This window comes from Nannospalax galili, unplaced genomic scaffold, assembly GCF_000622305.1.
Source record: "Nannospalax galili isolate Female #2095 unplaced genomic scaffold, S.galili_v1.0 scaffold1688, whole genome shotgun sequence".
Taxonomy (NCBI): domain Eukaryota; kingdom Metazoa; phylum Chordata; class Mammalia; order Rodentia; family Spalacidae; genus Nannospalax; species Nannospalax galili.
The window spans coordinates 302,520-330,381 of NW_008358621.1; the positions used below are offsets into that span (position 1 = coordinate 302,520).

General features: G+C 50.4%; 1 protein-coding gene across 1 annotated transcript in view; it reads left to right on the top strand.

The window, feature by feature from the left end:
* Positions 1-27,862, top strand: part of Igsf21 (immunoglobin superfamily member 21) — a 251,959-nt gene that overhangs the window by 85,223 nt on the left and 138,874 nt on the right. The window contains exon 2 of the mRNA XM_008821807.2: positions 11,815-11,927. Within this exon, the coding sequence (XP_008820029.1) occupies positions 11,815-11,927 (113 nt within the window). The remainder of the gene's footprint in view (positions 1-11,814; positions 11,928-27,862) is intronic.

Sequence of the window (27,862 nt, forward strand, 5' to 3'; positions counted from 1 at the left end):
CATTCTGAGTGCTGGTGTTAAAAGTGTGTACTGCCACTGCTGCCCATCCAAGGTCTTCAGCTGACTGACAGCTACAAAACACAGTTCACAGTAATGGAGACATGCAGTTGGCCTTGTGGGAGCTCCCAGTCAGTCATGGGAGACAAGCTGTCTGGAAAATGTGTTGCCATGCACTGGGACCATGGTAGATGCTGTGGGAGAGGCACTTGACCCAGATTTAAGAAATTTTGTAGGGTGCAGTTGGGTTGGGACATGTGTTAGGGTGACTCTACAGTGAGAGGTGTCTTTGCTGAGACCTTAGGGGCACTGTGAAGTGATGGCACGGGGAGATGGCGTGCCAGGCAGAAGAAATGGCAGGTGCAGAGACCCAGTCACTGTCCAAAGCCTATTGTATCCAAGGAGGTCAAAGTCATCCCAGGTAGCTGAGGCTTGGCGTGAAAAGGGAAGAGAGCTCAGTATGGGCTGAGGAGGAGGCAGAAACTTAGCTGAGCAGTCCCAGGACAGTGGCTTCATCCCAGAGCAATAGGAAGGGAAAGCAGAAGAATTTGGTATAGGGTTTTGTCAGGTCAATGGGCTGCACAGATCCAAAGGCCCATATGCATAGCGAGCGCTGTTGGTTCCTCCAGCATCACACTGGCCCAGTCACCTTGTACCCACATCATCCAGGGACCTGGATGTGTCTGAAGACGGAGACACAGAGTCACATGGTGTGGTCAGGTGATGCTGGTAGGTTCTGATGGAGATGCCATGTGGGCAACTGTTGGTGACCTCTGAAGAGGGAACATCAGTCTGGTGTAAACCCAGGTAAAGGGGCATGGTGCTGATCATAGAAGTTCATGTGTTTACCCACTGAGCTGGGAATTCTGGAGAGAGGAAACCAAGAAGGAAGAAGGAAAACTGGGGGGCCTCAGAAGGATGGGAGTGGGGTTTCAGAGTGGTGAACGCAGTCTGTGAGACTGATTGAGTCGGAGGGGCCGAGAGGTAAGCTCATCAGGGGCCCAGTTGGCCATGACAGAGTCTGAACTTGATCCTGAATTGGAAAGCAATGGGGCGGGGAAATTGAATGACATTAACCAGAGACGGAGTGAGTGATATTTGCATTTTAGAGCTATCTGAGGCTCCAGGGGGTAGGTATGTGAGATTAACAAGTCTGCAGGCTTCAGAGTCCTATGGAGTGATGTTCAGACCCCAAACTGAGCAGGGTAGGGCAGAACAGAGTGTGAGAGGCCTTTTGGAGAGGTCTCTGGAGGTAGAACTGATCCATCTCCAAGACAAATGAACTGGTCACTTTCTGCCCTAGGCCTGGTGGCTCTCTTTTCTTCTACAGTCAGAGGCAGTGGTGGGGGTACTCAAGTCCACCCGGAAGGGCATATTTTACATACTCCATGTACCTGCTTGGAAGGTGTGCTTGCAGTAATTGGGTTGCTGTACTAATATTTATTATGACAGTAATTACGCAGTGCAGGAGCCCAGGGAGGCTGTCGGTGGCTCTGAGATATGATATTTATCTTCATAAGATAGGGGTGACCTGGTTTCCTCACCAGTGCTAATGCATGGCACTCTCTCCCTGCCACGAGGAGATAAATCCCATACCGTCAGCAGAGGAGGGGCATCGGGAATTGATGTGGCCCTGATTCCCATGGTCTACACCCTCTGGCCTTCAATCCAGAAGGTAAAGGCTCTGATGACCCCCAAGCCCTCATGTCTGTTCAGGATGAGTCCTGTTGTGGTCCATGCTGGTTCTCCAGAGACGGGGTTCTTGTGTTCTCTGCATCACTTCTGTCCTCATAGGCCCAGGACAGGGCTGGAACTCCATCCCCACTCCCCAGATCTGCTTATCTGGTGGCCAACACAGCCCCATCCTGGGATGGAGACAGACAGCCATGCTGTCTCTCCTTCGACATGTGCTTGGCATCAGAACGCAATGGCTCAGGTGACACGTCAGATATTTTGGGAGCCAAAACCACTGGTCTAGAACCAGGTTTGGAGAATTGTGTGTTGGAGATGAGCTGGAACAAGCTGGTTGTTATGATCTGGATGTGAGAGTCCCACAGGCTCATGTGTCCAAACACTTGGGGCCCCACTGGTGGCACCAGTTTGGAAGGCTGTAGAGCCCTCAGGAGGTTACGTCTCACTGAGAGAAGTGGGTCACTGAGAAGGGCACTGAGGTCTGACAGCTTGGCCCCACTTCCTGTCCCCTGTCTGCTTCCTGACTGTGGACTCGACGTGATAGTCACCTCACACTCCCTCTGCCACACTTCCCCTCCATGATGTGCACTCTCCAACTGTGAGCCAGAACAAATTCCCTCTCTTAAGTTGCTTACATCAGGTATTTTGTCACAGGAACAATAAAAGTGCCTAGTACAAGCAATGACTGTAAAAGTGCTGAACCAAGTGACTGGAAATAAATCTTGAAACAAGTATTAAATAGACTGAGCAAAGAAACAGACTATGTAATGGAAATTGTAAAGATTTATTTTAAATTATATGTATACATATGAGTGTAGTGCCCAAGGAGTCCAGAAGAGGGTGTCGGATCCCCAAAGGTGGATTTACAGGCAGTTGTGAACCACCCTGTGTGGGTGCTGGGAACTGAACTCTCGTCCTCTGGAAGAGCAGCATGTGCTCTTAACCACTGAACCAGGCGGGTTCCCAGATAGAAATTTTAGAACCAAAAACAAAATACGGTAAACAAGGTCATGAGGATGGAAAGTAACTGAAGAGATGACAGAAGGAAACAAGTGAATTGAAGACGTCAGCAGAGATGATGCTGGGAACAGGGAGACGAGATAAAAGCACACAGGAATGGCCTCTCCTCCTGGCGCTCACAAGCCAGTTTGGGGTGGGTGGCAGTGCATGTAAGGGATGCCAATATGATAAAGTAAATTGAGACAGGCAGTGATAAATATTTTAGAGAGAATAGATCAGGGTCCAGCATTAGAGAGTGACGGTGCTGTTTTATATACACCAGTGATGACATAGAAAGCGTGAACAGAGAATTGAGGCATTGGGCCATGTACCTAAGGAAAGAATGTGCTCTGGGAGGCAGAGACAGCATGTGCAGAGGCTCTGGGGTAGGGATGCGTTGGATGTGCTCAGCAGTCAACAGGACTCCTTGGGAATGAGGCGCACAAAACAACTTGAAGTTGAGGAGGATATAGTCAGAGTGGTGGGCGAGGGTATGGCTGGTGCCAGGGGACCAGTTAGGGGAGGTGCCAGGCCCAGGGAGGTGGTGATGGAGGGATGAGGCAGCTGGACTCCTCTGGATGCATTATACACTAGGCTCTGCTGGCTACCTGGAGAAGCTGAGCCATGGCTCAGTTCAGCATAGCCAGGAGCTGCAGGAAGGTAGTTCTGTCTGTCTGTCACCTGTGTCTGCTGACTTGCAGTCCCCCTCGGGCAGACACTGCACCCCTGACCTGCCATGACAGTGACTTTCCCAAGGTTGCTATCAGCAAGTCCCACTGTACCCTGTGCTGCCGACCCAACTGCTATAGTGTGTCCTTTCCTGAAGAAGGGAGGCTGTTGGGCAGATACTTGACATTCGGCATGGTTTCCTCCAGGATACTTAGTCTTCTGTCTACCACCAAGAGAGGCCCCTGGGTGCTCGGCTGGCACAGCGTCTGGCCAGGCAGGAGTGGTTAGAGGCAGGTTGGAAGGCACCTAAAGTCACCAGAGGACTTGGCTTACAGGGGTAGACAATTCTGAGGGTCTCATGGGACCCCTGCCTTCTCTGACTCTGGAACAGTCAAGAGGCCAGACAATCAATTTGTCCTCTTCTAATTCCAACACTGTTCTAGGCATTGGGTGAAGGCAGATAGAAACAGCTTGTACCTCTATGCTGTACCTGTCCCTGAACATGTCACGATAAAAGCAGTTTCTAGGGTTTCAGTGGAGTGAATGGGAGTGTCTGGGGAGTAAAGATTTCTCTTAAGTTAATGATGTTCTCCTGAATCATCGAGGAAGAGCAAGTGTTCCCCAAGCCAAGCATGGGGAAGAGGGCTTGGGACAAAGAGGACACCTGTACACACCCTGAAGGAGAACCACATGAGGGTGGGAGGAGGCAGCAGGACCAGATGTTGATGGAGATAGGAAAGGGCTGCAAGAGCTAAACAGCCAGCCCTGGAGTGGCCCCTAAGTGGACACACTTTCCCCCTGAGCAGTGGGAGGCTCCTGAGACCTTCTTGAAGGTCAGGGTTTAGAGACCTGGGTGCGATGTGGGAGAGGGTGCAGGAAGTCCAAGTCACAGGTCAGATACCACAGGACAGTCCTTCACCACCACCCTCTACCCAGGACCCTCGGGCATCAGGCATGGAGGGAGTGTTGCTCTCCTGGTAGCTGGTCAGGGCAGAGATGGTGTGTCCCGAAAGGTAGCCCACATTTGTTGTGGCTATCCTTGTTGCTTGACACAGGGTCTCATGTGGCCCAGGCTGGCCTCGAACTAGAATTTGCTATGTAGCCAAGGATAACTTTGAACTTCAGATCCTCCTGTCTCTACCTTTAAAGAGCTAGATTTTCGGACATTCCCCACCCAGAGGCCAGGTGGAAATATGGCTAGGGTAACCAACTTCTCCCAGTTTGCCAGGGGCTTTCCAAGTTTGATCACTCAAAGTCCCTTATTGAAGAAACTCCTCAGTCCTGCACTGACCAGAAACTGGGGTCCCACTAATGTAAGCCGCGCTTCTCTGCTCAATGTCCCTCTCTGGACTCCCTCACTGACTTGCGCCCTGTGAGGTCAGGCCTGAGCCCACCCAGTCACAGCTTTGAGTCCAGTACTCCTAGAGAGCAAACTCCAGGAGTCCCTAGGATGCTTCCAGGGGGAGGAGTCATCTGTCAACACCTCCTGAGGAGGATGGGTGTCACTTAAATAACCCGGCGATTTACTGAATGTATCTTAATAGGAGCAGTGTGTGTGCTGTCAGAGATACAGGGGAAAGTGATGGCGTCACCTGGTAATGAAGTGTTAGTTAAGACAGAACCAGCTTTGCTCCGATCCGCCTGATATCACACTTTGGGGGGAGGGAGTCTTGAATCCAACCTGACTGGCAGCAAATTTAATGCCTGCCAAGGAAGATTCTATCTTCAGCTGTTGTCTGAATAATTGGTGGATACACTTGTTGGGGAAATGATGTGGGCTGTACAGAGAGGAAGACAGTCACCATACCTGGCTGCCCCAGGCTGTTGGATAAGCCCATCCCACCTCCTCTCCTGCTAAGCTGCCTCTATACCCCACTCAACATAAGTGGGGTCTCCACAGACCCCTGATCTCAGGGGGAAGATGCCCAGCTGAGCCCCACTGCATCTTCCTCCACACAAGCATCCAGATGTCAGCCTCTGCCCCTCCATATGGGACCATCCTAGAGGGGCTGGAGGAAGAAGAGACCCGGGACAGGAAGCATGGTGACTTTCCACGTGGACAGTGCTGGAGAGAGCGAGCCCTGTGACTGCCCTTGCTGATTTGGACTCTAAGGTGACCGGTGTCTTTGCCCTGCAGCAGGGAACAGTCCCACAGAGGCCCTGTGACCTGCCTGGATCATTGGGGAACAAGAGAAAGTGGTACTTAAGCCAGACAGCCAAGCAACTAACTTCAAGTCTTGGGGTGCCTGTGTGTGGAGAGGAGTCAGGAAAGCTAACAAGAATTTTCCAGAAACAAGTATAGGTTGGAAAATGATGGAAATGTGTGAAAAAGGAGCTGGAGGAACGTTAGTTGGACCTAGAATGGAACTTCCCAGATATTTTTCTTTGGGAAAACCTCTTGGTTTTGAAGGCTTGCAGGCTCCTTGCCTGGGTATTTCTGTCTGGTAAGGGGATTTCTCACCTGGTGCCCTGATAGGTGCTGTCCTAACCCCCACTCTGGATACACCCATCAGGAGTCTCCCAGCCTTTCCTTCCCTCCCTCCAGATATGAGGCTCAGAGCCCCCCCCCCCGCCCCATGCCATGGCCCTGACCCTTGTCCTGACCTTGGATAGGAAAGGACTTGGACCCCTTAAAGCAGTGTCAGGCCGGTGTTCAAGAGATTAGGATCCCTCCTTGGCCACCATTACTTTTGACCCTGTCCCTACTCCCAGTGCTATTTCTCAACATTACTGGGTCTATTTTCCCCACCTAGACCCAGCCTGGCCCCAAACCAACTATGGCACCTGGTCTGAGAACTGGGCCTCTGATAAAGACACAGTAGCAATCAGGGAACTGAAAACTGGGGGCACCCCCTGAATTCCAAGAAACCCCAGCAAGTCATGGGATTCTGCTCTGGATGGCAGGAGGTAGAAGGGGGAGATTGGCTTTAGACTCAGATCTGAGTTTGAATCCTGGACTGGTGGCTGCCACCCATGACTGCTTCACAACTCCAAAGAGCAAAGCCTGTTGGTGACAGAGGCCTGTTCCTCCACCCCACATCATAGGGTGGTATGAGCACCCCAGAAAACAGGAAGAGCAGTCACTGACCTGTTTCAGGGTGCTGGGAATATGCATGGAGTTCATAATCCAGGAGATGCAGATGGGCAGAGTCACACTCTAGTGAGACTTCATCATGACTTCCTGCAAAAAGCACATGTTGCTACCCCAGCTGCCCAAAACGATGAAAACCAAAGTGCTGGGGAAATTAGAGAGCTCCACACAAAGTATCTGCCTTCCCTACAGCTCCGAGTCCAGCACCCTCAGCACCCGGTGTGCCTGGCTTGGGGATCCCACATTCTTTCACCCTACCCTTCTCAGAGAAGCGTCCTTGGGAACCCCATCAGGAGGACCCCTCCTCCATTCCTCTGTGTGTTGCCCTAATTGATTTGTCCTCACATGCATCACCATCTGATCTGATCTATTTCTATCAATACTTCAATGATAGCCTGTTAGAACCTCTTCTCCATGAGGGAGGGAGTGGCTGTTGTCTGTTGCCATAGTACCCTGTCTCAGTTTCTTTTCCTGTTGCTGTGATAAAATTCCTGAACACAAGCAACTTAGAGGAGCAAGAGCTTATTTCAGTTCACAGTTCAAGGCTCGAAGCAGCTCATCACATCCTACCCACAACCAGGAAGCAAAGAATGCATGCATCCTAACACTCAGCTGGCTCTCCACACTTAGTCCAGAATCCAAGCCCAGGGAATGGTCCTGCCCATGGTTAGCTTGGGTCTTTGAGCTGGCGGCAATGGTGACAGCATGCACAAGACCCATGCAAACTCAAACCAGACAAAACCCAACATAGAACTGGAAAAATGGGTAAGAAGCCCCACCTTAGCTGAGGAACTATTGTCAGCTGATCACTGCTGGGTGAGGGAGAGTTGGTCTTCTTTAAGGGAGTGACGCTAGACAGGCTGACCAGGCTCCAGTGGATGAACTTATACCGAGGGACATCTAGGTACACAAACTTGACTTAATAAGCCTTAACATATATGACAGAATGTATGAAATCTGGTGGGGGGCTCTGGGGCTGTATGTAGGGGAGGGGGGAGTCTAAATATGATTAAGATGTATTATATGAAATGCACAAAAATTCAATAAAATATATATTGAAGAAACATAAGTAAATAAATGTTAGCAGAAATGTGGGGAAATTGGAGCCCTTCAGCCCTGCTGGTGAGAAAACTCATCCGCTGTAGAAACAACACAGCAGTTCCTTCAAGCACTGAAACGTCATCATCCCTCCAGCCACTATACATCCAGACATGTATCCCAAAGAATTAAAGTAGGGACTTGAGCTAGCAGTTTTTCAACTATGTTAATAGTGTCATTATTTACAACAGCCAAAAGATAGAAATGACCCAAGCGTTTATATATATGGGTCTATGGGCTGTCCCACGTCATTTAACCTAATCAAGATAATCTCTTACAGACATGCCCAGAGGCCTATCTCCCAGGTGATTCTAGATTGTGTTGACAATTATCACATACCCCTTGAATGAACTTGGTAAGGAATAGATTCAGGAAGATGTTTTTCATGACTGAAGGAAAGACAGAAAGAGGGAAAGAGAGAGGTTCTGAGACATCCTGACAGCTTTGGTTAGACCAACAATTTCTCAGGAGTTGGCTGCAGAAATTGGCTGCTGGAAGTGGGGGGCAGAAGCTCATTCTCTATAGAGAAAAGGTTGGCCTAGGCTCACTGGTGAACTCTCTGCTGTCAGGCCTGCAGATCCTGTTGTTTCTGATGTCACAGGATGGTGTTCCTTGCTAGTCCAACCCCTCTCCACATCTGCGATACAACCCACTCTACCCCTGCCCTGACTCCCTATAGCTCACCAGCAAATGGTGACCCTCTCTCACCCTGGCCAGTCACCCCTGCCCCATCAACTGCCATCCCCCTCCCCAGACTGCAGGACTCATGGGTATAAGAACACACAGACCTTCCTTCTTCCCATTCTGGAATTGGGCCCATCAACAGCTGAGCTAGTGATGCTCAACTCCTGTCTACACCTTCCAAGATGGGAAAACCAGAATGGAAATCCAGGAGGTCAAGATGTGTCCAGCGTAATCAGGAACTGGACCACTGTGTGACCACCACCCCCAGCAGCACCCGAGTCCCCCAACACCACCACCCTTGCTCTGGGCACCCTGGTTGCAAGGGAAGTACACAGGCTGCAGATATAAGTCCGCTATTGCATTCTACCACCTTTCCTGTCCCTGGACAGGCTGTGACTTAATGGGGTAGGACTTACCAAGGAATGGTGAGGTCTGGGTATGAACCCCAGCTCTCCTGTGTTCTGGCAGTTAGTGTACCTCTCTGTTCTTTGGGTGTGTTGGGGCACGGTGATAGCTCCTCGAGGACCACCATGCTGGGTAAATGAATGTGTGTGACACACTTATCTGCTGCCTGGTGCACACCATGCCTGCTATGTCACACAGGCTTGGCTTGTCCAGGAGCCACGCCCCCCCCGCCCAGTTCCTTGGGGTCCTTTCTCCTGAGGGAGACCCCCCCCTCGTTAGTCACACTTTGGGGCCTGGCTCACACGATAAACCCAGTTTCTCTATCCGCTCTCATAGTTCCCTCCCTGTGCCCACCTCTACATTGGCCCTCTGAGTGATGATTACATGGTGCTGTCTGTCTTCCCTTGTGTGTGTGTGTGTGTGTGTGTGTGTGTGTGTGTGTGTCCGAGTTCAAAGTACTTGCATCCCAAACACTGGCCCAGGTCCTGCCCAGGGTACATAGGAACAAATGTGTTGAACTAAGACCATTGGTCTTACTGTGGCTGGGCTGCTGCTTTCTCAGACCCCGTGGACGCAGGAGCTCTCCATGAACTGACTTCAGCCTACATTAGAGACTCCTTTATCTCCCACCTTGGAGCTGGGGCCCTGAAGAATGGACTGGACTCCTACTTCCTCACTGAGCATTGATCTCCAAGGTCCACTTTTGTGTTGTACCCATTAAGCTGCAGGCAGGGGTCGGGCCCCTGGTTCGATCTACTCAGGTTGCCTGCACAATTGAAATCCCTGCCCATCTTGGCTGCTTTTCTCATTAAAATGATTGGACTGGATTGATCTAGTCAATCAATAGATGGACATCAGCATCAGGAAGCTGATCATATGAGCCTGGGTGATCAGTCCTAGAATGAAGTCCCTGCCAAGCTGGAGTGAGCTTGGGGTCTCTGGGCTGGAGCTGGGGAGGCAGAGAAGTGGACTAGATGTCTCACCTGACAGTGGTACCTTCAAGCTGGTGGCTTCTAGGGCAGGAGTCCAAGCACTGGACTCCTGGCAGCTGGGTGTCCATTCCCAGGTGAAGGAACTGGACAAGACCTGTTGTCTGATGCTTGCAAATATCCAAGACCCCTTCCCCGGGGTCAGCCTATAATCACTTCCTCCTCCTTAGCCACGCATGCCACTGCCCTCCCTTGACTGTCAGGGTACTGGGATGGGTGTTAAAGAAGCCAGAGGCGGCTTCTCAGGGCTCTCTTCCTGGGAGTGACTCTGAGACTTAAACAGTAGGTTGGGTGGACCAGATCCCAGTGTGCCTCAAGGACCGTGGTTGTGTGGGCAGTGAGGGTGGACTTGAAGACACCTGGTAAGCACACAGACCAGCAAGATGATTGTTACCTTATGCAGGCTTACGTTGCGTAGTTGGTCCCCCATGGGTGGCACTGTTTTGGGATGTTGTGGGACCATTACGCGTAGGGCCCAGCTGGAGGAAGTGGTCCCTACAGAGTGGGCCTCAAAGGTTGCAGCCCCATCACACTTCCGGCCTGAGCTCTCTACTTCCTGGTCAATGTCATATAACAAACCCCAGCTGCAAGCTCACTCCAGAAAATTCCACCACACCTTCCCCTCAGTGATGGACTGCACACCCCCAAAACCAAGAGCCAGAATAAACTTTCTTCCTCAAGTTGCTTCTGTCAGTGCACCAATCAGGGGTGTCACCCCTCCAAAGAGGGCAAAGTTCAGGGTCGGAGCCCAGCCTTCCTCTGTGGACTCTGCAGTTCTTAAAAAAAAAAAAATTTTTTTTTAATTTCTTATTAATGTGGGTATGGGGACAGTCCATGGTCTGTGTGTGTGGAGGTCAGAGGACAGCTTTCAGGAGTCTGGCCTCTCTTTCCATGGTGGGATCTAGGGGTTAAACTCAGGTTGTCAGGCTTACATGGTGTCCTAGTTTGCTTTTCTGTTGCTATGATAAACACTGTAACCAAAAGCAATTGGGGAGGAGTTTATTTCATCTTATAGGACACAGTCCATCATTGAGGGAAGTCAGGGCAGGAACTCAAAGCAGAAACCATGGAGGACTGCCCTTACTGGCTTGTTCCCAGGTTCATGGTCAGCTACCTTTCTTATACAGTCCCTGTCCACCTGCCCAGGAATGGCACCATCCATAGTGGGCTGGGCCTAGCCCTCCCAAGTCGATGATCAATCAAGGAAATGCCCCACAGATGTGCCCACAGGGCTCATTCATTTGAGGTTCCTTTTTTCCCAGGTATGCAAGTTCACAGCCAAGATTAGGCAGCACACACAGAAAGAGCTTTAACCCACTGAGCTTCACAGGGCCTCCAAGGGTCTTGTAGGTCTACCTGGAGAGGTTTCCAGAAGGTGCCGGCAGGTCTGCCTTGAGGGTAGATTGTCTTAAGGAGTGTTTGTGGTCTGGGATCCATGGGAGCCATGGAGATGACAAACAGTGACCTGCCAGTGAGACAGAGGGAGCATGAGAATGGCTCCCAGTCTTCCTGTTAGTTATGTGATGAGCAATGGACAGTCTACTGGGGTTGGTCCAGCCTTCCAGTCAGGCCTGTCTACACCAGCTGTTTCTAGGTCCTTGAGGTCTTGCTCAAAGAATTGAAGAAGCCCAAACACAGTCAGAAAAGTATCAATAGGTTTTATTCACAGTGGGCTCTGAGTGTGATTCACTCAGGAGCTGTGGGTTCCCCCTCTTCCTTTAGAGGGTTCAAGAGAAGGAGGAGCTGTTTGTTGGGGTGGAGTGGAGGTGGTTTTCTGTTTTGATTGACAAGCTTGGGCTAAGGAAGCCTTTATTCACTGTGAATGTCCCTTCCCATGATGCATCTGATTTTAATCAAATATACATTCAGTCATGCATAGGCATAAGATGGTAAATAGGGGATTTTCCTTAAAAGTTCATTCAAGGACGATGCAAGCAAGCTGTCTTTCTGCGCATGCACCTAAAACCAGTTCAGGCTGGATCAGATCACCTCACTGTCCCACGTATCAGGATGTGTCTGGCCACCAAAGGGAGTTACTAAGGACTGTGAAGAAGGAGAGGCCTGCTGTGTTATTTGGAGTGAGGCCTATGTAGCCAAGTGCAGGTGGGGTCCTCAGGGCAGGAGGGGTCCCACACTGCTGAACTACCTCTATGCCTGCCTGTCTCATCCCCTCTCTCCTTCCCCCCACAGGTTACCTGACAGTCAACATTGAGCCCCTCCCTCCTGTGGTGGCTGGGGATGCCGTGACCCTGAAGTGTAACTTCAAGACAGACGGCCGCATGCGTGAGATCGTGTGGTACCGGGTAAGTGGCCACCCCGCATGGTTGTCCCTGTGTGCCAGAGCTGCAATGGAGTCTCCAGGGCACCTTCACAGGTGTGTCCTCAACTCTGTCCACTCCTAAGCTGCCCTCTGACAAGTCTTTTGTGGACACCTCTTCAAAGACTACCTCTCAGCCAGGATCCATCTGGCTCTGGTCCCCTCTGTGCCCATGATAGACCCCCTGCTCCCAGAAAACCTATCGATACCCCAGCAGAAGTCACTGAAAACGCCACATGCCCTGGGGACAGTGCACAACTGAAGAACAGTACTGATAAGCTCTAAGCGGGACGCTTTGGCCGTGTGTCTGGTTTTGGGGAGGTAACAGGAAGACTTCCTGTCTTCTTTAACACTGCCTTATAGTAGGGCATGACAGTGTGCACCTCAGAGCTTGGGAGACTGAGGCAGGAGGTCTGCCAATTCTAGGCCAGCCTGAGATACTGGTGAGACTCTGTCTCAAATGACCAAAAACACAATGCATTTCAGAGATAACCGGTCACCTAAGCCCACTTCTCATAGACCCCAGCAGGCATTTAGGCCCAAGAAGGGAGTGAATAGAGCATCCCAGCCTACTGTCCCCTTGTGACAGAGGGACAGGGGCTGGGCTCCAGGGAGAGTGTGGCAGGATGGTAGGCTGCTCTGTGAGGTCATGCCCAGGGAGTCCCTCCTCTGGGACCTATGCCAGGGGTGGGCAGCATTTCTCAGGGAAGGCCCATATTGTAAATGTGTTCCTCTCTGCCAGCCATGGAGTGTGTCACAGCCCGTTCAAGCTGCTTCTGTGTTGGGAAAATAGCCTCAGACATCATGTGAATGAAAGGACGCGCCACAGTCCCAAAACACGCTATGCATGGGCACTTGAATTTTGTATAATTTTTTTCTGTCACAAAAAGCCCTTTTTCTCTTTTTTTCCAACCATTAAAGAAAAATAATAAAATCCATGGGCCATGTGGAAATAGGATATAGGAAAAGTGAACTCATGGCTCATCGTTACTAACCCCCCATGGAAATCACATTGTTGGGGCTGGGAATGTGGCTCCATGGGTAGAATGCTTGCCAAGTAAGCACAAAGTCCTGGATTTGATTCCCAGCACAGCATTACACCAGGTGGGTGGTGTGCACTTGTAATCCTAGCACTTGGGAGCTGAGGGCCAGAGGATCAGAAGTTCAGGGTCATCTCAGCTACACTGCCTAGCAGCCATCCACAGTGCCTGGAAACTTGGGGTAAGGGGAACAGAAAGTCATGGGTACTAGGCTGTTGGACTCAGAGTGGTCTCCACCTCCTTCCAGCCTTACCATCCTTCTTGCATGCCTGGTCTTTGATTTATCCTTTGCTGATGAATACTGTTTTGCTAGCTGTGCCCACGTTCCTTTTAACCCAGGTCTGTCCTTTCCCTGGGCGTCATAACCCCTCCTGCTTGGAATCAGTTCCAAGGGTCCCTACACACACCCCACAGATGTGTGACGGACATCTGGACCACAGGCCCCAATCTTAAGAGAGGGAGTTCAACCAACCCAGACAAAGTCAAGGCCAGCAGGACCCATGTCACAAACTATATCACCAGCAGTGATGTCACAAGTTATCAGGCTGGCTGTCACGGGCTATGAGCGTCTTATTTGCACCTGGCAGAGGAATGGGGACAAATGAACCCCAGCTTACTGCTGACAGTGGGGCCACATTCCACCCTCCCTCATCCATAAGTGGGATCAGAGGGAAGGGAAAAGAAAATGGCTGTGGATTGGTGGGGACAGTCTGGGAGTGAAAGTGAGGAGGAGCTAGAGACAGGAAGATACCAGGGGCCCCAGAACCTTCCATGGTCTCCAAGCAGCCATCTTCATGCCAGTAGGAAACTGAATGTTACTGCCGTGCCCAAGGAGATGACAATCCCCCTTCAGAGGCAGCTGCCAGATGTCAGCCCAGGCTGGGCCCATGTAGGGAGCCAGGAGAGGCATCTCCAACAGCTCCACTGTGTTCCCAAAGCTGGGGTTACAGCATGAAGCTCCCCCAGGCTAGATGGAGGTTCCCCTCTCCCTTTTGTACCTGGACCTTCTGCCCAGCGTGGGCTGCCTCTGTATTGACCGCCTGAAGAATCAGTTAGATCTCTGATGGGTGTCAGGCCCTGTGTCTTGGACTATGGTAAACTGCACTAATTAATTTATTTTATTTCATTTCACATCCTTTGACTGAAGACCTCAGGAGTGGGGGGTATGCAGATGTATGCAAATAACATGCAAATTGCCTGCTGGAGCCAAATGCCTGGGCCCTTTTAGTTCTGTAGCTGGACAGGGTGGTGGCTTGGCTCACTGGCTGCTCTCCTCAGAACCAGAGGAGTCCACGTGCCCTGCCTGTGATGGAGCGGAGGGAGTACAGGGCGGAAGGAAATTCCAGAGAAGAGTTGCCAGCTTTCCCTTGGCTGCTGCTGCTCTGGCCTCTTCTTTTCCCAGGGAACCAGCTGAGGAGGGAGAGATAAGGGCCTACCAACAGAGACCCAGACTGGACATGACTTCCAGAGGCCATGGGAGACCCAGCAAGGGGAGCCCCCGCTCCTTCTCCAATAGACATCCCTCCACCAGACAAGCCCCCTCAGCCTTCCCCTCCCCCATTCTCATCTCCCCTCCCGAAGCCTGGCCTCAAAACAGCAAGCTGTCCCTTATCTCCTGCCTTCCTTCCCCCATCCCCTGAATGAGCTTACAGAGTCAGGCTTGGAAAGAAATGAATAGATCTCACAGGCCCAGTCAGACCCAGGCCTCCAATCCCTTCAGAAGGGAAAAGTGGGGTATTGTGACGGGTTTCCACTGCCTGCCTGCTCAGCCCAGTGAGCACAAAATGGCCCAGCGCATGTGTTTAGTCCAGTAGCTCTGCTCTGCTAAGAAGATGTGTCTGAACAGTGGATCATCAGAGCTTTCCCAAGGCATAGAGGCCTCGGTATGTAGCTCAGTCGCAGAGCACTTGCTTCGCATGTGTGAGATCCTGGATTCAATCCACAGCTCTACACACACACACACACACACACACACACACACACACACACACACAATTATAAATTTCGAGATATAGAGTTCAAAAGCTGGGCTCTATAGAGATATCTGAGAGCCGATGGCTCTGACTGCCATCAGCAGCCTGATCTGGGGACCCCGGAGGGAAGGAAGTGATGGGTAAGGCAACTGAACGTGGGTGATCAGAACCCCTGCCCCAGTCTGTGTTGTCCGAAGCGGCAGCCACTGGTCACACGTGGCTGTTCCCATTTAAATTAAAGAAGCAAAATGCATTTCACCATTCAGAAAAGCCAAGTTTCCAGAGCCCGCTTGCCACATGGAGCTGGTGGCATCAGATTGCAGCAGAGCAGAAATAGAACATTCATATTTTTGTCAAGTTCTGTCACAACCCAGAAGGCTCCTGACATTCAAATCTTCTCCCTCTGGAGCCTCTAGAATATTCTGTGCTTGCCTGACAAAGGAATGGTACTGCCCTTTCACAGAGCCATTTCCTGACAAACTCACATCAAGAGGGATTCCAGCAAAGCGAATCTTATTTACTTTGTAACCTGCCATCATTATGTCATGTTGTTTGTGTCGAGGGAGAGTCGGAGAAGGAAGCAGTTATCTGTCTCATAAGATGTCTTGGAAAACGTGGAGATGTTGAGGGAATGGTCAGGCCCCCAGGTGCTGGGTATTGGGTCTGTCAAAGCCCCATGCAACTTAAGCAAGCCTCACTCCCCCTTCTACCTTCTCTCTGGGATTTTTCCACTATTCTGTGGGATCATCTCCCAGACTGGAGTTTCGCAGTCTCCATCTACAAGCTCCTGCTCTCAACAATAATACAAAGACTAACAGGGCAGAGGTGCAATTCCACACGTGACCAGTAGGAGGTGGTTATCTAGCATCCAGTCTACCTTAGGGTTCAAAGCAGAGTTTGGTTCTAGGAAATGAGTGATACAGTCAATCTTCATTTCGTCATTTGTGTCCATTTATGCCTATAACGGGGGACTTGAGTAAATACTAATCTGAGTGGCTAACACCCTTGGGCCTGTCCCAGGAGCCAGGGGTCAAAGGGTTTACATAGGTCAGGACTTTGTCACTGTGGAGCAAGCAACACGGTAAATCCTGCTTTTCAAATGAAGAAAATAAAGCTATCCTAAGAGGCTGGGTCTCCGGTTATATTGTATCCTCGGACTTCTCTGGAAAATTCTAGACAAGCCTCCCCTATGCTCTCTCTTTGTGTGTCTATTTCAATAGTTACCTCATGATCTCAAAGCACCTGCTGCCAGACTGTGAATGCCCCGGTGACCCCGAGCAGCTACTGCAGAGTCACTGCGGTAATGCTGGTTACATGAACCTTGTAGGCTGGGCTAGGAAGATGGCTCAGTGGCTAAAAACACAGCACTTTGTGGTACAAGTGTGAAGACCTGAGTTCGAATACCCAGAACCCAGTAAAGACAGATGTGATAGCATAAGTGCCTGTAATCCCAGTTCACCTGCAGAGACTTGGGATGTGGAGACAGGTGAATTCCTAGAAGTCTGAGAGACAGCTAGCCGGGAGGATGCAACACCACTAAGACCTTGTCTCAATAGCGTACATAGAAGCAAAGACCAATGCTTGAGGGTGATTTCCCAACACTTACTGTGGCGTCGTATTCACACACACATACACACACACACACACACACACACACACACACATGCACACACAAATTAACACAAGGCAGAGCTTTGAAGCTCCAATGTACACTCACGTTTTCTCAGATCAGCTGCGTGACCCCAGGTGGACATGTGTGCACTTGTCCTTTTGGGGAAGTGTGGGTGGGTCTCTGTAACTCAAGGCTCTTTGTGGCGCACAGGGAACAGGAACATTTCTTATTAGGAAACCTGTCTAAATTCATCTAGGTGGGGGGAGGGGGGTCACCTGCCCAGCAGGCAAAGCCAAAGGTCTGTTTATATCATAGAAATCCATTAAGCAACCACAGGGAATCATGGGAATTTAACCTTTCACAGCGGTTTTTATCATCCCGTCTTTGTTTTGTGTCCTTCTGCACTATTTGTTCCCAAGAGCTTCTCTGAGTCTGGGTCACAGGGCCACTGAAACCCTGAGAAGGGTAGAAGGAGATGGAGGGAGAGGGGATGGGGTGGGGGTACTGGAGGCTGAGGGGTGCAAGGTGGGGAGGGGAAGGAGGTGCAGGGGGAGGGATAGAGGGGGAGGAGAAGGACAAGCAGCAATACCTCCCTGCTTTCTACATCCTTTTATCCCACCTCTCAGCCTTGGAGACAGCGCCCAGGGTGTTCACCTCCAGGTTAGATGGTGCTGCCTGATCATGCATGCTTGCCAGCTTCCCAGGGGCTGTGCTGGGAGCTCTCCAGGAGAACTACAGCCAGAAAGGACAAGACTAAGCCTGGAGGTCAGGAAGGCAAAGGAGAGAAAGAAAGGACCGGTTTTTAGAATGCCTGCAGTCCGTCTAGGGGCTTGACTTTGACAGTGACCTGACATTCCTGCATTTTTGAGACTTCTGCAATTGGGCATGGACAGATGTACTTGGTTCTCTTAGTGGAGGTGATGTCTGCAACCAGACTCATTTGGTACCTGTTCCAATGCTTCCTAGTGACCTACAGGGTACAGAGAAGGTCATTTCAGAATAAGACAGGAAGATGTTTGGAGAGGACCTCCAGGGCAGGGCTCCTTAAATTCCATCTGACCCCTACACTCCCGAAAGACAGTCATAGCAACATCACCTTGGCCCGGCCATGGTGGTGATGTAAGTTTACTGGGTTCCAGTTCCTGGAAGCCGCACCCCGCAGTGAAGACACTCAGGAGATCTCAGCTCTCCTTAAAGCGGAGAATCCTTTCAAAACATCCCCACTGTCAATGGCTTTCTTTAAAAAAAAAAAAAAAAAAAAACTTTAAAAAAATTTTATTTTTTTATTTTATGTGTATGCATGTATTGCCTGCATGTAGGTCAGTGCACCCATTTCGTTCAATGTCCATGAAGGTCAGAAGAGGCTGTCGGATCCCCTGGGACTGGAGTTACGTACAGTTGTTAGCTGCCATGTGGGTGCTGGGATTCAAACTCTGGTCTTGTGCAAGAACAACCAGTGTTCTTAACCGCTGAGCCATCTCTCCAGCCCCCATCACTGGCTTTCTTATTTCCTTGCAGTGTTTTGTTTGAAGACAAAGAGGAAACTGTAGCCATAAGGGAGGGTACCATCTAACGGCATAAGCCATATTCCCAGGTGGTGGATGGAGACCAGAGTGCCCTTCCCAGAGAATGAGGCAGAACAGGCCCTGTGGCCCTGTGATCCCGTACTTTGGAGCCCAGCTTGAAAGCTGCTTGCCCTGGCTATCCATGGCTCCTCCCTGAACCCTGGACCAACCTCGGCTTTACAGAACCAAGGAAAGAGTGAGGAGGACAGCCCTTGCCTGGCAGGCCTTCCTGGCCTCCTTGGTCTCTCAAAGCTGCAGCATCTCTGGGAGGAGGTGTCCAGTGCCCAGTGTTACCACACCAGTCACATAGAACAAGAGAAAAGGCAGCCGGGGAGGGCCTGAATAGATGCTCAAAACTCCATCTCCAAGATCAGGTGGGAAGCTCCAGGCTGGAACCCCAGGGCATCTGTGTTTTTAACTAGCTCCCAGTTGACTGTGGTGCCCTTGACCCTGCTGGTGGCTCTGCTTTGTGGTTTAGGAAAATCCAAGAGATGGCCACTCTACTAGAACAATTAACATTCACTCTCACCTGTCAGTGGCACCAGAGTCAGCATGGTTCCACCAGAACACAGGCCCACGCATACCCCTGGGGGAAGCATTAAAAAGCTAAATCATCAAGAGAGACAGTGAACTCTGAGGAGTGTAATACATCTGATTAAACTAGACTGGTGGGGTGGAAAGGGATTGGTGGTTGTGAACAGCCCCTCCAAGAAGCTGAGGTCTCAAGGGTAGCAGGAGCCAGCAAGGACAGGGAAGAAAGCAGTGTGTTCCCAGGTGAGTGAGGCACAGGAGCCATGGATCCGTGTTGGGTGGCCAGAGAACAAGAAATAAGCCTGTGTGGCTGGAACAGAGAGGGACGCTAAGAGGAAGACTTGGAGAGGCTAGATGCATGTCAGAACTCAAGCTTCAGGAAGCTGATTCTGGGGTGTGGGGGTGGGTTCTGAGCTCCAAGGAGCAATGAAATTTTGGGGTTTTTTTCCACATTTTTATTTGTGTGTGTGTGTGTGTGTGTGTGTGTGTGTGTGTGTGTGTGCGTGTGCATGTGCGTGCCATGGCACTGTGTGGAAGTCAGAGGACAACTTGAGGGAATTGGTTTTCTTGCTCCACCATGTGGATTCCAGGGATCAAACTCAGGTCGTCAGTCTTGATAGGAAACACCTTTACCCCCTGTGCCACGTCATCAGCTCAGCATTGAAGATTTTAATGGAGGTACTAGAAGTATCTGGCTTGCTTAATTAGCTCCTTGCTGGTAAGTATGCCAGGGGACCGAGAGAAGTCACTATGGAACTTGCTCAGGTCAGAGGTGACCATGGCTGGTAAGGACCAGGGTAGTGATGGTGAAGATGTTTTATGGGCTATGGAGAGCATGTGATTGAGGTTGTTGTGACCATTAAAAGGGTTTGACTTTGAACTGATGCTTGTGATTCACAGATAGTCAGAGGGCTTGCTAATACATGCAAGTGATGGTGGACAGGGGGATTCAGGATGGCTCCTGGCTGTGGCATTAGGGTAGCTCAATGAGGGCCACTGAGACAGAACAGATGAGAAGTTTGGAGGACCAGGGGCCAGGTACTGTGTCAGCCATCTTAAGATGAAGTGCCACTAAAATGTAACAATGGAGTTGTCACATCAGCAGCCAAGTCCGTAAATCAGTAATTTGGGGAAGAGGTCAAGCCTGGAGGAGGCTACTTGGGGGCATGAAGGAGCCCCTGAGGCTCATGAGTGGGATACTTAACCTCCAATGCAAAATTGTTAAGAGATGACAAGGACCGGGCTTTGGTAGCACCCACCATTAATTCCAGCACTCAGGAGGCAGAGGCAGGTGGATCTCTGTAAGTTCAAGGCCAGCCTGGTCTATATAGCGAGTTATAGGCCAGCTGGGGTTACAGGTCTCAAAAAGGGCAGGAGAGAGAAAGAGAGAGAGAGAAAGAGAGAGAGAGAGAGAGAAAACAAGATTGCCAGGGCTCTGTCCACATACACTGATGTTGCTGTGAAAGAGGGCTAGCAGCCATGTCATGGGGCTGGGTTCCTGATGGAAGCATGCGTGGATTGGTGGTCACAGCATTGGGCTCCTGATGGAAGTGTGGTGGGTTGGTAGTCACAGCATTGGGCTCCTGATGGAAGTGTGCATTCTGCAAGCAGGACCTCATCAAATACAGCCTGGTAAACTTGGACTTCCTAGGCTCCAGAAACATGAGCCGAATAAACTGTTATTTCTTGGTGACCCGAGGGGTGGTTTTATTTTGTTTTGTTTTGTTTGTTTTTTGGTCTTTTTGAGACAAGGTCTCCTGGTAGCCATAGCTGACCTGGATTCACTATGGAGACCAGGCTGGCCTCAAACTCACAGAGATCCACCTGTCTCTGCCTCCTGAGTGCTGAGATTAAAGGCGTGCACCACCATTCGGGGGTGGTTTTGTAATGACAGTGGTCATCAGAATATGGATCTAAAGACGTAGGCTTGGGAAAAAGGGGTGAGAAAGAAAGGACCTGATGCTAGACACAGGGTGCACCAAGATTCAGAAAAATCAAACCAGTCAAGATGCTGAGAAGGAGCATCCAGCGAAGTGGGTAGAAAGCTAGAGGCAAGGGGGTGGGGGTGGGGCTGCAGAGGTAGAATGGCGCAGCATGAAGACCTGCATTTGATCCCCAAAACCTGTAAAAAAGCCAGGTTGGGTAGCATATTCTTACAATCCCAGCACTGGGAGGCAGGTACAGATGAATCCCTGGGACTAACCTAATCAGCAAGTTCCACCCCAATAAGAGACTGTCTCAAAAAAGATGGTAGATAGAGCTTAAGGAACAACACCTAATGTTGACCACTGACCTCTACATGTATACACATAAAAGAAAGAGGAAAGGAGGGAGGGAGGGGTCTCAGAAGCCAACAGAGGAAATGCTTTTGAAAGAGAGACTAACCAGCTGCATCCACCACAGCAGTGAGTGCCCAGGACTCCTGGCCAAATGGAGCCCACCGGGGCCTTGAATGGGAGCAGATTCTTTGGAGTTCATGGAGGCAGAAGCTTAGCTGGTGGGAGGACAGACCTGAGGGGCATTTGGAGTCCAGCAGAGGTGTGACCTTGAGCTTCTGGGTAAGCCTTTGTAGGTAACATAAAGACAGGAAAACTTCCCTCTGGTCTGCCTCCATCTGCATGCCATTCATAAACTACCAAGTGAGTTGTCCTTTCCAAATGTCCCTAGCCCTTCACCTTAGAACTGGTGGTAGCCTTGCTGTCCTGGAGACAATGAACATGACTTCCAAAACATTCTGGGAATTTGGAAAGACACTAAACAATGCATTGATTATTTGGAGGCGAGATTCTTGTTCGGTTGCTGGTGGCACGGTATCTAGCTAGGGGTTATAGGTGGTTTCGTTTTCTCAACTAATTAAAGAATCAAAAGGCTGGAAAAATCTCAGACCAGCAAAGAGCAACACGCAAACTTTTATTGAAAGATTAAAATCACATCCATATACACAAACAATCACGCACACACATACACGAATTCATACAGAAAGGTAAAACTCTCCACAAGTAGAGGGGGGACCTGGAAACAGAAATCCAATGTCCCTCTGGGGAGGACCTGGGTTTTAAGGGTTCTAATGGTTTCCTCTCCCCTAATTTTCATTTGGTCAACTCTTAAACAAGAAAGAGAAGGCTGGTAGGTCATATCTCCAAGCTGAGATGTCCAGGACTACATGACTCTAAGTAGGTCAGTTGTAGTGGCCCTGTTGGAGGTATAAAATAAGATCTTCCTGCCAGAGACCAAGAGGCATCAGGAAGTGTGCATCTTTCTTACTTTGTGGCCCTGTGTGCTTATTCTGGATTTAATTCCTTACAGTTCTACCACACAGTTAACTCAGTGGTCTTTAGACCACTGCAGCTTCTAGAACTTCCTAAGCATGAAGCAAGGGCTAGGGGTGTAAGAAAGAACAAGGTGCAGCCCTTCTCCTCTGGGGAGGGCTTCCAGTCCAGCCCCATGTCACTAGGAGGTTAGGTTCTAGTTCCTCAACCAGCTAGCAAGTTCCATCACTCTTGCCCCAGTAGCTTACAGGATCTGTGTGGAACAAATAAGACGCCCTGAAATCAAGCCATTTCCATCTCCCTCCACAGAGGAAATAGCTCCTCCATATGATTTCATCCCTTCCTTTCTGCCTGGCCAGACCTTACTCACTCTCTCCTCTGCAAGCTTCTTGACTATCTCTCCAAGACAGAGTTGAGAAGCGCCCCTGCCATGTTTCCTTGGTACACTGTGCATTCTGTTGGAGAAGCAATACCTGATAGGTTAGTTATCCATCTTTTCTCTCTCACCAAGTTTTATTTATCTGCTTTTCCCTTATATGCTGGGGTGACTGGCAGACCAAGGTCAAAATCTTTGATGGGAGTCCCTGGGTTCTTAGGAATTGCATGATAGGCTTCTTGGGATGCTCAGAGATCTAGAAAATATGACCAAGATGTGTTGTGTAGTGCGTGTGTGAGAGAGAGAAACAGACAGAGAGAGAGAGAAAGTTCAACATTAGGTAGAAAACATGGCCAAGATGTGTTGAGAGAGAGAGAGAGAGAGAGAGAGAGAGAGAGATCGACATTGGGTATCTTCCTCTATCAATCACCTTACTTTTTGAGACAAGGTCACTCACTCAACCTGGATCTCATCAATTCAGCTAGACTGGCTGGCTAGTGAGCCCCACAGATCCTCCTGTCTCTGCCCCACCACCCCAGTGCTGAGATTGCAGATACATGCAACCATGCCTGACTTTTTACATGTGTGCTGAACATCCAAACTCGGGACCTCAGACTCACTCAACCAGCACTCTACTAAGCTATCTCCCCAACCCATGTTGTGCATTTCTGTGGGACCAAGGGACATGTTCTCAACGGTTCCTTGACACCCCCTCGTAATGCTCAAGAGTCCCAGTAGCAGATGTCTGGGTGGGTGGCTACTGAAAGCCAAATGCACAGGGTTCCATCCAGCCTGGGTTGCCAAGGTCTGTGCTCTAGGGGTATATTGGAGGGGTGGGAAGCCTGTCAGAACTGCTCTTCATGAGCCTTCCAGGCCAGGATGGGGAGGGGAGAGTGCCACAGTCAGTGTGAGTAGCAAGAACTGCCCACAGGGCAGGATCAGTCCAGAGCTGGGACTCCATCAGCCTGGCTTTGCATACTGGCTGCTCTTGGCCCACAGAAGGAGATAACAGGAAAAGAAAGGAGGGCTTGGTGTTGGCAGCTCATAGCTGCCCTTTTTGGCATCAGGAGAGAAATTTTTGACCAGAAAAATCCATCTTCTCTTGGGGATTAAGATCAAGTTCCCGATACTGGCAATGAAATCTTTTCCCTGCCCCATATGGGGCTGATAAGAGCTCTTGGCTCCCAAGCTGTCAAAAGAGAGAGCCAGCAACTGGCATGGACTCTCAAATAACAGGACGTTCTATTGGACACACATGGAGTCCACCAGCAACGGGTTTTCCTATTGGATACTGGTGGAAGACCGCATCCTGGAGGATTCAAGGCCAGCAGGGCTCAGTTCATCTGTGGGTGCATCTTCATTTACCCATTGCATCCAAGAGAAGAGAGCCAGGTCCTGGCAGAGTGTCCCGCTGTGTGGCTTTGGGCCAACCACTTCCCCTCTCTGAGCTATAAACCAAGATGCTATACATAGATTACACTGTATCCTTGCTACTGTGCGGTTAGCTTTTGCTGTGTTTTTCCCCCAGAGGATCTTGGGCTGAGGGGAAGACTAGAGGTAATGGCAGCACAGCCAGGGCACCCCTCAAGGTGAAATTTGGATGGCTCTGCCTCTGGGGTGGGGGTCCTGGCCTAAGGTGCTGGCAGACCTCCAAGCCGTGGAATAGTAAGCTATATTAAGCCCAAAGTGTGATTTTCAGCATTTCTGCCTGACTCACGCCCTGCTGGGTTTAAATGACAAGGGGGCTGACTTAACTTGTCGGAGAAGGATTAAAGGTGAACTTCCACTCTAGCACGCCAGTGAAATAAAATACCACAGCTGAAATGAGAGATGTTTCAGAAAGCTGACTCCAGCTCCCTCCCTCCTCAACCTATCCGTCAGTCCCCACCTCTTCTCATCCAGTGCAAAGCCCCAGTGACAATGCATCTCCTTGCAGACAGCCACAGCCACATGCTTTTTGAGAACAGACAGCCTGCTGTACTAAGCCCCTCCTTCCACCCTACACTTCACAGGTCTCTCCATCACCTTCAGAGGTCAAGTTCAAGGTCATTGGTTCAGTGTGCCAGGCCCTTCTGATTCAGCCTCAATGCTTGTGAGGCTCCCAGTGGGCTCACCGCTTGGATCATATGGCTCCTCTGCAGCCCCAGGCACGTGCCAAAGTTCCTTCCCACCTTGCTGTGCGGCATCTGCCGCCATGGCTCTTCCCTCCCTCCATCTGGCAAATACCACTGTGCCCTCAGGCTCAGCTTCAGGGTCACCCCCAGAGACCGTTCCCAGCCTTCACTCTCCTTTCAGCCTCTTCCCCATCCTATAGCCATGACCTTGTCAGTTAGATCCTCATACACAGAACCCTGCCGTGGGACTTAACACATCTTCCTGACACCACCTCAAAGAGACAAGTGTCTTATGAAAATGTAGAAAAGGGAGGTGACTGGCCCAAGACCACACAGCAAGATGTTGTGTCCAGGATCCTGGCTCTTTTCTCTAGCACATGTGGGAAGTAAGGACTCTGCCCTGGATGAGCTGAGCCATCGCCTGTCTGCCTGGTACCCGCCAGTCTTCACTCTTTGGGAAGGAGAATGTATTAGCCATGCTTGGACCCAGGGGATTAACTGTAGTAGCTGAATGTTTTTTTCAAAGTGCCCACTCCTCACTGGCTGGGACTGTATCCTGTTGGCATCTTTTCTCCAACAAGATACAGGTCTACTGCGGTCTTGAGCACATGGCTTAGGGTGGGCAGGAAGGAATGACATCAGGTGTCTTACTCAATTGCTTTCCGCCTTACTTTTTGAGACAGAGTATCTCACTGAACCTGGAACTCAGCTATTCAGCTAGATTGACTGGCCAGCGAGCTCCAGGGATTTTCCTGTGTCTACCTCTCCAGTACTAGAAGGAAGAACATAGGGAAGAATGAGAGAGAGAGAGACAGAGGGAGGGAGGGAGGGAGGGCAGGCCCTGAGGAATGTTAAAGTTAATTTTTAGTTGATTAGTAAAGAATTTTCTTATAGCTGGAGATTTCCAACCACAGATGAGGTGTCTTGGGGATCAGTGGGCTCCCCATTCATAGTGTCTAAACACCTATCAGAGCGATCACTTTCCAGCTTAGCAGTGGGGAAAGCTCCCAGCCAGGTGAGCACTGATCAGGTGACTCCATGTTTCTGCACTGGGGTTCTATGCCATTCCACTCCACTGTCCAGCAGTAACATAATGACAAAGGTGGGAATGGCACTTCGCCAATGGGGATGGAGCAGGGTTCCCCAGAAAGCAGGCATGTGGCTGGCTCCTGATCCCCTAGGAGAGAGACTTTCCCATGCTCTGGGAATCAGAACCATGTGACTAAAGTATCCAGAGAGAGTGACCCTTGAGTGGACAGGCAGAAGTGATGTCAGCCATACCTGGGAGCTGAAAGGAGAGGAGACAGCAGGGAATTTGTAAGATCCAGAAGAGGACTCCAGCCCTATGGCCTAACAAAGTTTGTCTCTGCCTGTGGCACTCACTAAACAAATCCAGTACATCCACAGGTCTCAGGACAGAGATTACGATTAGGGTCATCCTCCAGGGCCCTATATCATCTGACTCTAGCCTGCATCTCCATCTTCCTCCCTGTAAGTAGCTGAGAAAGTCTAGAGGTCCCTTGGAACCCCCAAAGAAAGAGCAGGAAACTGAGGCCAGGTGGGGTGAAGGACCTTGTCCAAACTGTGAGGCTGGAGAGTGGTTGTTCAGGCTTGAACTCTGGGGGCCATGTTCCCTGCTGGACGAAGGAAGGACTTCTTAATTAGCTGGGCCATATCCTCTGGAGAAGGAGCCTTCAGGTTGACAAGACAGGACTCAACCTTGTCTCCTTCATAGTCACCATTAACACCACCACCCTAGAGTCAGTCAACTGAGGTGCTTGGTGTGTGAAAACCACTCTTGAATGCCCGGAAGGGCGTCCAAGTGCTCTTCTAGAGCTGGGGGCAATGAGGCTCAGAGAAGTGAACTAACTAGCCCCCATTCTTGTGCACATTAAAGTCCAGGAGGTTCTGTACACTGGCCTATCTGGCTTCTGGTTATCTCAGTGTCCAGACAGAGCCCTAGGGCTTCAAGGCCCATTTGCCTATACCTGAAAGCCAGAAAGAGGACTTGGGTCGGGGAGCAGCCTGGGGCTTCAGACCGTTGTCATCATCACCTGCTGGAAATACAGGTTTGCAAGAGGCATAGACCCATGAAGAGGCTATCAACACCGAGGAAGGATACAAGGGACACACAGCATCCATCCTATAGGAAGACACCGTTCGCCTAGCCTAAGATGAACATGTGGGGCAGACAGGCTGTGACAATGCCCCCCTCCCCTCTCCATCCTCCAAATGGGTTCCTCCAAGCCAGGCACCCCTTTAGAAAATGTTGGACGCAGCTGTCCGGAGCTGGGTTCTCATGGCTTTACGGCACTGAACCTCGGGAACCCCATGGGTGGAGGCGGGAGCCTGGATCTGCAGAAAGCCTGCACTGGAGATGATTCAAAACTGACACTGCATTGTTGTTATTTTTCTTTTGTAAGGTGGTAGAGTCACTCCAATGAGTGTAAACAAGTATTGTCAAGTAGCGGTTCTTGGGGGACCTGCTTTAACGGCTATAATAATCATTTTAATTGGCACATTAATTATACGAGAGCAGGTGCTTCCAAAATAATTGCGGGTGTTGGAAAGCTGTTTATTTGCTTAAGTGGTTTAAACAGTCCCCTTTAACCCTACCTACTCCTCCAGTATCAAATCATTCAAGGCACGATCTGGAAAGACAGAGGAGGGAAGCCTACCTCAACTGTGAGCTCTGGACCAATGCGGCCCCCAGTTCCTCACTTCACCCCAGTAGAAACTGCACCAATAGAGAACTTGGGGTTTGATACAGGCAGGGGTGGTATCCCAGCATGCACCTTGCCAGGACAGACAAGGAAGTCTTGATGACAGAGAGAAGTCCCCACCTGGCATAGAGCTTGAGATAGGTGTGACACACCAAGGGAACAGAGGTGCGAAAGTCCTAAGGGTGGCCCATCTCAATCCATCAGATGTTCAGTGAACAGGAAGAGAAGGGAAGGGTCGTGGAGGATGTGAACAGAACTTACACATCCATCTGCCAGGCTGTGGGGCCTCACTAAATCCAGGAGGGATGGTCCAAGAAGAATACTATCATCCAATTTTAGAAAGTTGTTCCCTCTGCATGGCCATCACAAAGCCCTGCACCATCTCTCATCACGCTCCCCATTACAGCAAATGACATCACCACCCACAGGCTTCTTCAACCAGAAATTTAGAGTCTTCCCTGCTCCCCGCTCCCCACCCTTGCTGCTGCCCCACTCCACGTCCCTTCCATTTAGTCAGTTCTAAACACCTGCACAGAATCCATCTCCTGAGCCACCACTCCCATGGCAACCTCAGTTACCACTAAGAATGAGAAGTCCCCTAACAACAGCCCCTACTTCCACACTTATATGTAGGGACAACCCACACACACACACACACACACACACTCACACACACACACACCCACCCAGAGCCGAGTGTTCATGACCCACAAGGGTG